We start from the raw sequence: 13,201 nt of genomic DNA, 5'->3' as shown, positions 1-13,201 counted from the left end.
AATAACGATATAAATCACAAAAATGTAACTTCTGAAAACATTATGAATCATCGGGCAGCACTTGAGAATATGGGCTCAAAATGTGGTCATAAATATTTTGTACTTGTAAAAAAGATTTGTGTGTGGACTTAGAAAAAAAACCCCTGCAAGTTACAAGTACGGATTTTTGACCCTATTTTTCTTCCCTTCATCTGATTGGTCAATGTCATGTCAATCACAAATGTAACAATCCAATCAGAGAACAGATGGGTTTGGCTGTCGGAGGGGCGCTTTTTTTGAACTGCAGGTCTTTGAAGGGAATAAATGCCCTTTTACATGCCAACCCAGCGTTTTCCTTCATCACCACGAAGGAAAACAGTCTGTGGTCGTCCGAGTTTGGTGATTTTTGTGTCACAGGTCTACGTGTTTAATACAGGGACTTCCACAGCCTTTTCAACAGCGCTGCGGACCGCGGGGGGGGCGGGCAGTGTTTTGGAAATGACAGTCTTCATTACAAAGCTTTCTTCGTTATGAATTAGCATACATGTTTTTATTGAACATTTGAAGAACCAGCAAAAAAAAAAACTCTTGTAGAGGACATAAAGTCAGAGATAGAAAAGACAAGGAGCAGGTGCATCTAGTACAGGTAGAGCTGCTGCAAAAACCCACAGAGCCCAGCAGCCAGCGCAACAAATTCTGGATCCTTTGCTTTTAGTTAGCAGTTAGCATTAGCAGCACATCCTGCGTCCGATGTGAAAGGACTTTTATGCTGCGCACTGTGACTCACAGCAATGGTCCTGGGTCAGCCCTGACTTTGTGTTAAACTAATCCTAAAGTAATAATGGTATTTCTAACCACTGATATACCACAACTTTATCCTTTCAACAGCTACTGAAAGTTAGGGGACCTAGCTGCTATCGGATATTTATATAGCGATCCTCCAGCTTCAAACTGTATCACCCTTCAAGGACCTGCAGTTCAAAAAAAGCGCCCCTCGACAGCCAAACCCATCTGTTCTCTGATTGGATTGTTACATTTGTGATTGACATGACATTGACCAATCAGATGAAAGGAAGAAAAATAGGGTCAAAATCCGTACTTGTAACTTGCAGGGTTTTTTTTCTAAGTCCACACACAAATCTTTTTTACGCACACACAAATCTTTTTACACATACAAAATCTTTTTTACAAGTACAAAATATTTATGACCACATTTTGAGCCCATAGAAGTGTTTCCAGCTGCGCGTCATGTACCTGGAGTCGAGTGTTTTAACCGATGCATGAAACTATACATTTTTAGACATAAGTTGTAACGGCCGCCGTTTTCTTTGTGAGTATTTATTACACGGCGTGCTGCGGGGAAAAGCCTGTTCTAACGTTTGAGTCTAAGGTTTATTTTTTAGCACCTGGCGGCTCTTTTTTACTTCTCATCCGTAAATAATCTGCTCTTTCACGTGATTCAGTTTATTTTGAAAAGTCTCAACAGGATCTTGAGCTTTATTGTGAAAGGTTTATGTGGAACATAAACAAGCGGACACGCGATGGTGTTACTGTCGTTGTTGCTAACCACAACGCATAAAAACAGGCGCTTGTCCGTCAGTAGTGTGGTTATATAAAATATAAGAGAAAGAAGAAATTAATATAGCCACTACAGTGACCATCAAAAGGATTAAAAAATATTGCCGTAAACTTTTTTGACACCACGAAACAAACGATAGTATAAAATGAAACATAGACGTTTTTATATCGTCATCCGATATATATGGTTATATCGAACAACCCTACCAACTTGTGTTCATTTTAATTGTGTGTACAGTTTTTTTTCTTTCTTACAATTTCTTTGGATGATTTTTCTGTTCCTTATCTGTATTGTGAATATTTTGCTGTATTTCTTTTGCTTTAATCTTTTTTGTGATTAGAGAAAAATCTGTCATCAGCCTTAAATTCTTAAACATAATTGCTCTTGCCCACAGGCCATAGACTCAAACAGGTCCCTGACAGAGTTTTTGTACCTCCTCAGTGAGCTGTTATTCAGAGAAGCCATTATGTCCCAGCACCTTATGTCAAAGCTGCCTCTGTAGAGGTCAGAGCCGAGTGCTCCCCGTTTTTAAAAATGCAATAGAGATTCCATTATTTCGCACACATAAAACTGAGTCCTAATGATCTATTATTAATGTTAAAATGTATTGATTTATTCATGAAAGTCTTCTTTTGTCCCTTCTTGGCTGTAGAGGAGGCTGCAGTAGAAATGGCACAGAAATCAAAATAGAAGCCGCCCCATTGCCCGCTGTTCCTGATTGTGTGTCTTTGTCTGCGGCAGGCCCTTGTGTGTGGTTCTGGTGTTCAGCACCAAAGGACAGCGCTATCTCCGGGTCGGGCTGGCTGTGCCGCTGTTTGGCTCTGTGGCCTTCCTGAGGAGGTTGGTGGCTGACGAGGGGAAAATTTCTCCAGACCAGGTACAGTAAAGCAACTGTAACTGGTGTGATTGTACTTTTCTTACTCCGCCTTTGGCTTGAATTTCCTCTTGGCTACAACAGATGAAGTAAATAATAGTAAAGTCATTTCCTTCACCACGTTAAAGGATGTACATCAAGGAACCAACTTGTGTTTGCATGTTGGTCTCCAGGTGATCCTGACAGAGGTTTACTCCATTGGTTTCCAACGCTCCTTCTTTGATGAAGACGACCTGACTAGCATAGCTGAAAATGATGTCATCTATGCCTTTCAGGCTCCCCCGCTCTACATCAGAGGCGGCTCTGCACGGATCTCAGGTATGACTGAAGCAAGTCAGTTTTTAATCTAGATTTAAACATATGACATGCTATTTTCAGTCACAACAAAGCACTCACATGTCTTTGAGTATTAGAACTAATTTGTGGTACAGCAAGGATATATTTATACACATTAATGTGCAAGTGCACACAAGTCTGTAAGCAAACAAGCTCATCTTATGAATTTACTTTGCTTAATGAAACCGTTAGGGAATGCACCTTCCTGTAGGGGGTCCTCAGGGAGCACATTAACAGCTATATAACTTTACAAAGAGTGCAGTGAATTACATCCCCCGTGCAGGCCTCCCTTGTGCTATCAGATTTATGTCTTCATTTCATCTATTTCTCAGCTAGCGATGTAAAATGTGTTCTCAGAAGTCCTTTAGTGCACAGTATCCCCTTGTTTCTTTGATTTGTGTTGGAAACAAATGGGTTCTGCACTGTCGTCCACTCTCACAGGGCTGTAAGTTCCAGTCGTGTCAACGCTGAAGGAGTCCTTGAAAAAATGTGACTTTTAGTGCTTTAATTTATGTCGGTCAGTGACCATACAGAGCAGTGCTGCCTAAAACGAGGTCCACGTGACAGTCTGTCTGGTCTCCAGACTAAATCTCTTGGTTCTCACTGGCTGAGTCAACATCGACGTTCAGCACTTTTCTGCCCACATGAGATTGTCCCATCATTCACTGAGAAATGTTTGCCCCGTGAAAATAGACGTAAGATATTATTATGTTTTAAGGAAATTGCAAGATATGTGTTTGTTTGCTGCCTGACTTACACAATGTCTGCACAGGCTGTGAAGAGTATGAAGAGTGTGTTAGCAGAGCAGCTTAGGCCCTCCGTCTGTGCTTGCACAGGATGTAGTCAGGCACCTGTAGTGCCAGTAAACACACAGTCTCAGTAGAAGTCGCGTTGATTGAAATAGGTTTTTTCCATTTGCACAGGCTGCTGGAATATGAAAGAAAATTGATATTTTGCTTATTTTTCCAAAATGCTAGTAATTCTTTTTTTCAATTATGGTGTCACTCTGTCACAGTAAAACCTGCTTTTAAATGATGCATCCATCTAATAATGGCCCCTTGGTATAATAAAGTTATTTGAGTAAAGCTCCTCTGCTAAACATTATCTCGCATTATATTATGTAATGTCTCAGTCTCTGTTTAGCCAGCTTTTCTAAGAGGGAAAAAAACTGGCAAAACCCAGTGTAAAGGGCTACCAGAAGAGAAGTTTTTATTTGCTCTGCTCTACTCAACGCTGAAATATAAAAATACTTTATTTTAAAAGGGGTCAATGATACGAAACAGCAAGCAGCGGGCAGATAGAGGATGTTGTACGCAGTGTGCAGGAAAATTAAGTGTTAGGCTAAAAACAAACTCTAGCTCTCCCATCTTACTTTCTCTTCAGTGGTTGCCTACTAACTCAGTGATGATGAAGGACTGCCTTCATCCATCTTTGCATTCAGAGTTTCATACAATGACTGCCTATCATTCAACCTGATTGGTGCAAACGGATATTATACACAGGGGTGCACATAAATGGTCCGCGGGTGCACATGCGCTGTCAAAATAAAAGACGCGCACCAGATAAGAAGTTGCAACGCGCGTTTGCGTACATAAGATTTTCTGGAGGAGGACAGACATTTGTTTAGAACTCTTAAGCATGTCGAAGAAGCAAGCTCCTTTAAGCAATTACTTTTGTGTTCCTCCACCTCCAAAGAAATGTCAGAAGGAGTGTGAACCACAAAAGAAGCGCGTATTCTCGGAAAAGTGGTTGGAGGAGATGAGCTGGCTTCAAACAAATGATGAACGCACAGAGATGTGGTGCAGAGTATGCCGTGAAAATCCCACTTTAGCAGGCAAAACAGTGCATTTTATATGTACACAAACGTATGTTGCAACTTCTTATCTGGTGCACGTCTTTTATTTTGACAGCGCATGCGCACCTGCGGATCACTTATGTGCACCCCTGATTATACAAGGCTACTGTCACTAGCTTGTTAGCATGCTAGCTTTAGTAGACATCTCAGCAACACATTACATAGACACTTTGCTAGTTCTTGCTAGTATGAAAGGCGGGATGAATCTGTGCTTTTATGCTGTTTATGCCAAATTCTGACCCTGCAGCAGAAATTTAAGACTTGACTCATTTTTCCAATCTTCTGCTGTCTAATTTTGGTGAGCCTTTAAGAATCGTAGCCTCAGATTCCTGCTCTTAGCTGACAGGAGGAACACTCAGTGTGGTCTTCTGCTGCTGCAGCCGACCTGCCGCATGCTGTTCTGCACACTTTCTTCTTCTTCTCCTTCTTGCTGTTACCAAATAGGTATTTTCCCCCAGATAAATGATGCTCGCTGGATATATTTGTATTAACAAGCAGCTGAACAAGTGTATCTAATAAAGTGGCTGGTGAGTCTTTAGCATAACCTCATGTTATGAGTTGTTTGAAGTGTTTAATCTACAGATTTTCATTAAATACCCACATATATATATGTACACTCCTCTATGTCTAAATTACTTATGTACACAATTCATAAGTAAAGATACTTTGCTCAGTTAAATTTTATCTCTAATTTCATTTTAGTCCAGGAAGACAAATGTTTTCTGTCTTATTACCAATGCAATAAAAATGAAATTAAGTCATGAGCAAAGTATGAGCTATTTTTATTTTTGTGTTATTTTAGTGCTATAGTGTTATATTTAAATAAACAATACTTTATTGCTTTTATCTGATTTCAGTGATTTCTAATGCTTTTACACAATCTGGCACAGTCTGCAATCATTAACAGGTCTGATTCATGAGTTTATTTAACTATTCATAAACGGTAAAAGGAAAACAAAACTAATTATGTTGTTTAACTATATGATATGATAACCAACACTCACCAGGAGTCTGATTAAAAACATTTTTCCGCTCAGTGCTCATGAACGGTGCATGGACCCGTGTGGATTTTACCCTGAAGCGTTTACTTTAAGAACAGATCTAATACAGCTGGTGTGCAGTTAAACCCCCCAAAAAATGTAACCATGTTTTATAATCCTCAGTTGCACTGATGCAGTTGCACTGATGTGTGGTCCCTGTTACTCCTATCACACTTTTTTGATTGACTAATATTTACTTTTTCATGTAGTGAACATCATGGTAACAGCTACTCATAAGTTAGCGTTATATCCAGCAGATGTGAAATGCTGTTAGAGACAGCATGAGGTGCTCACTAAAGAGCTGTGATGAATGAAAAAATTGTGTGCTGTGGATTAAACCAAAGTCAAACCCATGACGATGTGACCTTTCCACTCAGAACTCTCACCATCGCTGCTGCAGTCTTAAAATTAATCTCTTGCATCATATTCCCGCATGATGCTTATCACCTGCCCTGTATACTAAATACGTCATTGCATCCTATGATTCACATGTTCATGCTGGATGACAGAATTATGACCATCTTTTATTAATTAGGATTTATTTATTGGAATACTTTCTTTCATTCATTTCAGTCTCACTTAAAAAGAATGTCTTAATGTTGAGATTCTTTAATGTACTGGTAAACAACTAGGTTGGATTTACATTAAAAATGTAATCTTGACACATTTAAGTGAAGAGGAGTCTTTCCTGTTTGAGATCTGATGGTGCTCTGACAAGAAATAATGAGCACAATATCATTGTCAGGAAGATTATTGCCAGGGGTTAGACTTGAATAAAGGAGCGCCTGCCAGAGAATACTTGGAAACAGATATTTGGCTTCCGCGGTTATATATCCATCTCACGCATTTTTCTTTTTGTTACAAACATAGAACAGTTTCTGCCTTTTTTCATTTATTGCCAAGTTTCAGTAAGATGACATCATCTCCCATACTGTAGTCTGTTTGAACATTTTCTTTACCGTTTACTGTCTCATCATTTTACAGCAAAGACTGATTTAACATCATCATGTGAGCTTTCTTAATCTGCACATCCTATAAACTTAGAGGATCTAGTGTGAAATCTGCCAAGGTATCAGTTTTCTAACAATTTCTGCTTTCAAAACATGTAGACTTTCAGATCTAGTCATGACAGCGGCATGTAGTGTTTTACGGAAGAGCTGATGAACACACCACCCCCCAGCGTATTTTCTTGGTCCACAGTGTACCTTATGTTGATTTTCTGCTGCTTGTCTTGTATTTCTTTATATTAGCCAACATCCTTGTGCATCTTACTGCACTCTACCTGGACATCTTCACCTTTCTGCACTCTTTCTAGGCTGAATAATTGGCAAAAAATATTACTTCTATGGTTATAAACAGAATGTTTTATGTTAGCTGAATTAGAATTGTTCCTTTAAAAAAATGTACCAATAGCACACCTTATTAGACATAAAAATGTATATTTGGAACATTGTACATGAAGTACCCAAAGTAAAGTAATTATTTTCTAGAACAAGTGTTAAATGGATTGATTTTAATGGTGCAGATGTTAAAGGCTGAGCTTTTTTTAAGTACTTTATGTTCTGTTAACTCTACATTAATGCATTCAGAGCTACCCGCTGTGGCGATCACTTTGATTAAATGAACAACCAAATGTAGCTTCTTATTCTATTATTCGTTTGTAGTCCTGTGAGGAGTGTGTATCACTAAATAAGCTGCTTTTAATGAGCTCAAAAATTTTTTATTTTAAAATATCTTATTAGTAAAAAAGCACTTGAGCACTGTGTCATGGTTAGTTGTAAATATCTACAGGTGGATGTTAATAAGGATGTAATGGTGGTTTATTGGCAAAACAGCAACTTTACATTTTGTCAAGTGATTTCTTAGAGATGCAAATATGGAAGAACTTTTGTGGTCTGAAGCTGTTCGACTTACCTGTTCTATTATCATTGCCTGTCCAACTAGCCAAATGTAGCCACAACATGGCAGCAGTTCGCAGGATTTTGCAAACAGGTAATAAAAAAAAAGTTAACATTACAGAAGACTATCAGTTTAAGATGAGATTGCTTTTACTTTGGTTTTAATTCATGTCTGTTTTGGATATTATTGGACAAGCACTGCCTGCCTTGCTTGCCCAGTCAGAATGCCAACAAACCATGCAGGCTATAAATAGGAGGTAGGTTTGCAAAGCTAAGTGTGTCCAGTGTTGGATGGTTTTTGGGGGGGTTGAGTCAATTTAATATAAAGCTAACACAAGGTTAATTTTATCTCAGGATGGTGGTGCGTGAGATGAGCCAACTTGTTCACGGCATTCCCAGAGTGTGATTTATTTGGTGTCCCTATATCAATAGGGCATTACCATCCAAAACGTCACAATAGTATGCTGTATTGATTTTTTTCCTCAACCACTTGACCGTTGTACCACATGTTTGTTGATATTAGTGGTTTTAACTAAAATCCTTTTTAATATTTAGTTTTATTGATCAGCACCAAATCAAAATAGTTGCCTCAAGATGCTAAGGTAAAGATCCTATAATTAACAGCAGTGTTGGGCAAGTTTCTTTGAAAAAGTAATTAATTATAGTTACTAGTTACTTCTTCAAAAAAGTAACTGAGTTAGTAACTGAGTTACCAGATTCTAAAAGTAATTAATTACTTGAAAAGTAACTATTGCGTTACTTTAAAAAAATATATGTTTAACCCTCTGGGGTCCAGGGTATAATTGGCCATTTTAACCACTTTTGATTTTCCCTCCACATTTCACCTTTAAAAACTATTTACTTTGCCGTGTTTGGTATCATTGTTTTCAGCATACCCTCACGTGTCTGAATTTACAGTTATGTTTTCATGTTGACATACTGTATTAACACAATTGATCTAAAATCAGACAAAAAAAACAACATAAAATCCGAGTAGAAAAAGTGATATTTTTACTGTAACAACCACAAACATGTTCATTGAATCATATTTCATAACCTTAAATGCAAATATAAATTGTGAATTTTAAAATCATATGCACAAGTTTTGCAAACAACAAAGTTATTTGTATCCATTTACCTTTTACCATGACTAGTAACATAACCATCAGGTGTTCTGCATTCAATAAGAAGCCAAACAAATAATTTCTGTCCACTATAAAGGAGAACATCACAGCCTGATACCTGCAGGTCTGACAGCAGCAGGGGTATCACATTAAAAAAAAAATTTATGTTAAAAAATTTTTGTATTAAAAAACAATACAAATTAAAAATTTTGTATTGTTCAGTACATATGCGTACCGAACCGAAAGCACTGTATCGAACGGTTCGATATCGATACGAGTATTGTTGCACCCCTAGTGATTGCCGTCCGCGGGAGCGCGCGCAGCCGCTTAAAGCTGTAGCGTCCAGATTACTTATAGCTACTTCCGTGCAACTGATATAAGATGCGGTAAGCTGAACACAGCTTCAACCATTGACTGTACAAAACAACTTTTTTACAGTCAATGGCTTCAACCGGTTGTTTGTTGAAAAATAGTAACGCGACCGCATTTTCTTGTTAGTAACTGTAACAGCGTTGTAACGATAGGAATATCATTTGTTTGTAACCCTGTTTGTTCAACAAGACCTACAGTCTTGTTGAACAAACAGTTTAGCTCAAATCAAATATTTGGTGGTATTATTAGGTTTCCCAATAATGAATGGAGCATTCGTTATGAGTAACATCTGTCCTGCCTTTCACTGTTTTGTTTATATGATTAAATCTGTTAAATGTGACAATAAATCACTGTGGAAGATAAGGTTACGCCTAAATGACATCAGTTCACTGAGACACACAACAGTACCAAGCAGGTCTGAAATCGCGCTTTGACAGCTTTCACAGACAATCTTCCTCCTTATGCATCATATTTTCAGTGCTTAAATTTTTTGTCATTAATACATACTTGTTATGTAATATTTTACTACAAATTCAAAGCTGTAAATGTGCATCTGTTACCTGACTGAAGCTCACGTCTGACTGCCTTTCCTGTTCAAAGACACGACTGTTCAGACTGCTAATGGAAAGGAGGGATAGCTGTTGCTGTGGGTAGAGTATATCCCATTAGGCGTAGAGGTGTTTAATTATGGGTTCTCATAGTCTGGCTGTGTTTAGTGAGGCTCAACCTCTTCATCTGTTTGACAGTGAAAGAAGCCTGAGAGTGCAGGGGAAGGAAGAGTTTGCGGCCTCCTGCGGTTTCGTAGAATTAGTTAGAGGCTTTTTCAGGATAAAAGGTCAGGATCAACAGGTTTGTGGTTTAGTGTGGTGCACATTTGTGTGTTATAAATGTCTCATGGCTGCACTGTAATTGCCTTTTTATAGAATGCCTGTGGCAATAGACAAGTTCGGGTTACATGAATGAAAACAGTCAAATAGACACACACTGAACTGTTATTCATCCTGGAAACAAGGTTTAAAAAATAATGAGAGCAGCAACAGGAGCTTTAAAAAAAAAAAAAAGCCTAGAAACAGTTCAGTTTTTGACAGCTTAATGTAAAAAACAGATTTAATGACAAATGACAGGTAGGTCTCCTCCCAAGCACCCCTGCATAAATCTTAGTGGGACAAGCCAGAATATGGCTTATGAATTTCATGTTTCATGGGGGATCTAAAAGGAGATTTTCACCCATAAATCATTCCCCTGAGGTCGCCCCTCATGTAAATGGAAAGCTCCTAGTGGGCAAGTTTTATCACCCGCTTGCTTGATTAGGGCAACATTAGGAAATCAAAAGCTGTGCATATTTATTGCGCTCAATCGCAAGGTCAAGACACTGCAATCAGAAGTTTAATGTTTAAGCTGTGGTGGTTCGACTCATTTTGAAGAGATCTTGTCCTTCATACAGTGCACAGCTTAATGCCCTCACCATTCAACTGTATGTGTGTGTGTTTTCCAGTCTTCTTCCCCTCTCCTCCAACCAGGGCGGTGGCTGATTGTTGAGGTTTTCTCTGCATTAATGCATTAATTTATTTTACAAAATAAAGTGCCTTCAGGTGACTGCTGTTGTGATTTGGCATTACGTGAATAAAACTGAATTAAACTAAACCGAGTTGAATTAAATGTGTAAGAGGAGGCACGTTTCAGCACAGGCTTGCTGCTTTACAACAGTCTCAGTAACATGACATTTGCTTTGTCATTGATGAATCATGTGTTAGGTGTAAACAGCATTGTTTAATGAAACATTGTTGTATGGGAACACAGCCGCTGTGGTCAATCAATACCGTCTGCAAGTAATTTAACATGTGATTTATTGCCGTGAACTTCTGAATCACCTACTTATGTGCCAAGCTTGAAGGTTGTCAGCTGTGTGATGGGAAAGCAGCTCCACTGACGTCACATCAAGCAGGAATCTTATAGTCTCCGCTTTTCCCTCATTCGGTCACACTCCTCTGTGTGTTGGTACAGACACGAGGGGACCGAGCGAGAAGTGGCGCTTCTTGGCACCCCACCAGGACGGGATGTGGAACAGAAGCTGTATCAGATAATACCTCCTGCTGAGAGTGCAGGCAGCCATTGGTCCATCTGTTCTCCCCTCTGAATCACTGTTCCCCAAATAGAAAGTTGCTGTCTCGCCACTTTATATATCTCAATTCTCCTCCTTACTCCCCAGTAGAGGTGTTAAGTTTCGTGAACACATTCTCGGCACATGGAATCAGTTCAGCTTCCTTTCAAGAGGAACGTGAAATATTTGGTGCTGTAAATGCAAAGTTGTTAAAAGCTGACTCATTTTAGTGCCTCTTTCCTCTTTTGAGCACGTTCTACTTCTCAGACTTGTGTTCCCCATCCTCTTCCAGGGTACCATCACAGCCTACCATCATCCCCATACGCAACAGGTCCTGAGGGTCAGAGGTTACCCCCATCTGGGACGTTATCATCAGAGTTCCTCAACCAAGGTGCCCCCGTCAAGATTCTGCTGCTGGTGTGCAACGCTGCAGGAGCCGGCCAGCAGGCGGTTAGGTAATTACATCAATGGGCTGCTCACTGTAACATCCTCTCTGACAGCAATTGTTCTGTAATAGCTTAGACATCACACCTAAGCAGCAGACCTGTCAAATGATCGCTGTGTGGGAGCGTGCCTGGGGTCCCAGTAAGAGTGATACTCTCCATGGGAAGAGTTTGGAAGATGACTTCCTTAAGTATCAGAGTTCATCTACTTCATCTCTCAACTTTAACTTTATTCGCTCAACAACATTTGCTCCTTGCCAGGTCATACGTAGCTTATTCATGGCCACTGTAGTCTAAAAACACTGATATTTCCATCTCCAGTCATTTAGGATGATCGCATGAAATCAAGAAGCTCCTGAGGTCGAACCCACTAGTGACACGGGGCCTTTATGTGTGGCGTTTGCACCCTCTCCTTATGTCTATGTGGGTTCTCCAGCTTCCTCCCAGTGACATGCATGTTAGGGTACCAGGCCTAAATCAGTTGTAGGTGTGAGATGGTGGCGGGTTGCAAAGCAGCTTGCAGATGCAGGAGCATCTTTGGGCAAGCTAAGCAGCTTTAATTCCATACACTATCATAGATTTAACAAGTGAATGCATACAAGAGTATAAGTCCATTGGTGTCCTGCCATCAAGTGGTGGACAACCTAATGTTGTGAGGTTACACTTTAAGCTGAACATTCATCCGCCCTGTTTTATCCGAGGTACTAGAAAAATGGAATTCTAAGCTCATGGAAGTGTCTTGCCATTGGATGTTACATTTGCCAGTGTTGTCAGTTTGTCCATGCTATAAGATGCAGGCTCATACTTTAGAATTTAAAATGTTTCCATTCTTTATTTTATTTTTATTTTTTTTGTATATATAGAAATAATGAATCCAGGAAGTAGCCACTTGTCCTTTAAACCTAATCAACTTTGATAAACTTGTTTTATACATAGCCTTCCTCTAGGGAACCACTTCAAGGTCAGATTATCTCCCTGTCACAGAAAAGGCTCACATTTCACTCTGTGACTCAGTGAGATGAGTTTCAAATCAAACGACCGAGGACTCTGACATCTGGCGCTATACACAGAGATCCATCAGACACTGTGACAGAGTCCAGAGAGATCAATATAGGTGAGCTTGCCAACGCGACTGAGAGAAAGTCCGCTCAAATCTATAAGGGTCGGCCTCTCCGTTTCTCCTTCAAACGCCTCTCTGCCATTGCTCAGCCCACCCACCTATCTCGTTCTCATCAGATGACAGCTGGAGGATTGTGCAGCGCCAAGAAAATGACATTGGAGTCACATAGTTGTTTCACTCTTTTTAGTCGAGCATCACAGACACATTTCTGAGCACCAGTGTGAAAACTTGGAACTGTGATGGGATATTTTTATGTGTGGAAACCCAAAGGTGTTACTTCTATTAGCAATTTGGTTCTTTTGCATTTTGCCTGTAGATGCCAATTCTTACACCTGTCAGCTCAAGTATAAAATATAGACCTATCAGTAGATAATAGATATTTCTGTATGACCCCAACTCTCACATTTCTTTCATGAAACTTCCAAAATATTGTGTGAAAGAAATAATAAACTGGGATCTCTGAAGGTAAGGCTATCTGTC

General features: G+C 39.5%; 1 protein-coding gene across 2 annotated transcripts in view; it reads left to right on the top strand.

Moving 5' to 3' along the window:
* usp43b (ubiquitin specific peptidase 43b) overlaps positions 1–13,201 on the top strand; it is an 88,596-nt gene that overhangs the window by 50,485 nt on the left and 24,910 nt on the right. For both annotated transcript variants that reach the window (XM_005926667.3, XM_042220255.1), the window contains 3 exons: positions 2,300–2,435; positions 2,606–2,750; positions 11,451–11,613. In XM_005926667.3, coding sequence (XP_005926729.1) covers positions 2,300–2,435; positions 2,606–2,750; positions 11,451–11,613 — 444 coding nt within the window. The remainder of the gene's footprint in view (positions 1–2,299; positions 2,436–2,605; positions 2,751–11,450; positions 11,614–13,201) is intronic.

This window comes from Haplochromis burtoni, unplaced genomic scaffold, assembly GCF_018398535.1.
Source record: "Haplochromis burtoni strain Fernald_Lab_line unplaced genomic scaffold, NCSU_Asbu1 Contig_45, whole genome shotgun sequence".
Classification (NCBI taxonomy): Eukaryota; Metazoa; Chordata; class Actinopteri; order Cichliformes; family Cichlidae; genus Haplochromis; species Haplochromis burtoni.
The sequence above is the reverse complement of the archived record's forward strand: the minus strand, read 5'-3'. Positions and strand labels throughout refer to the sequence as shown.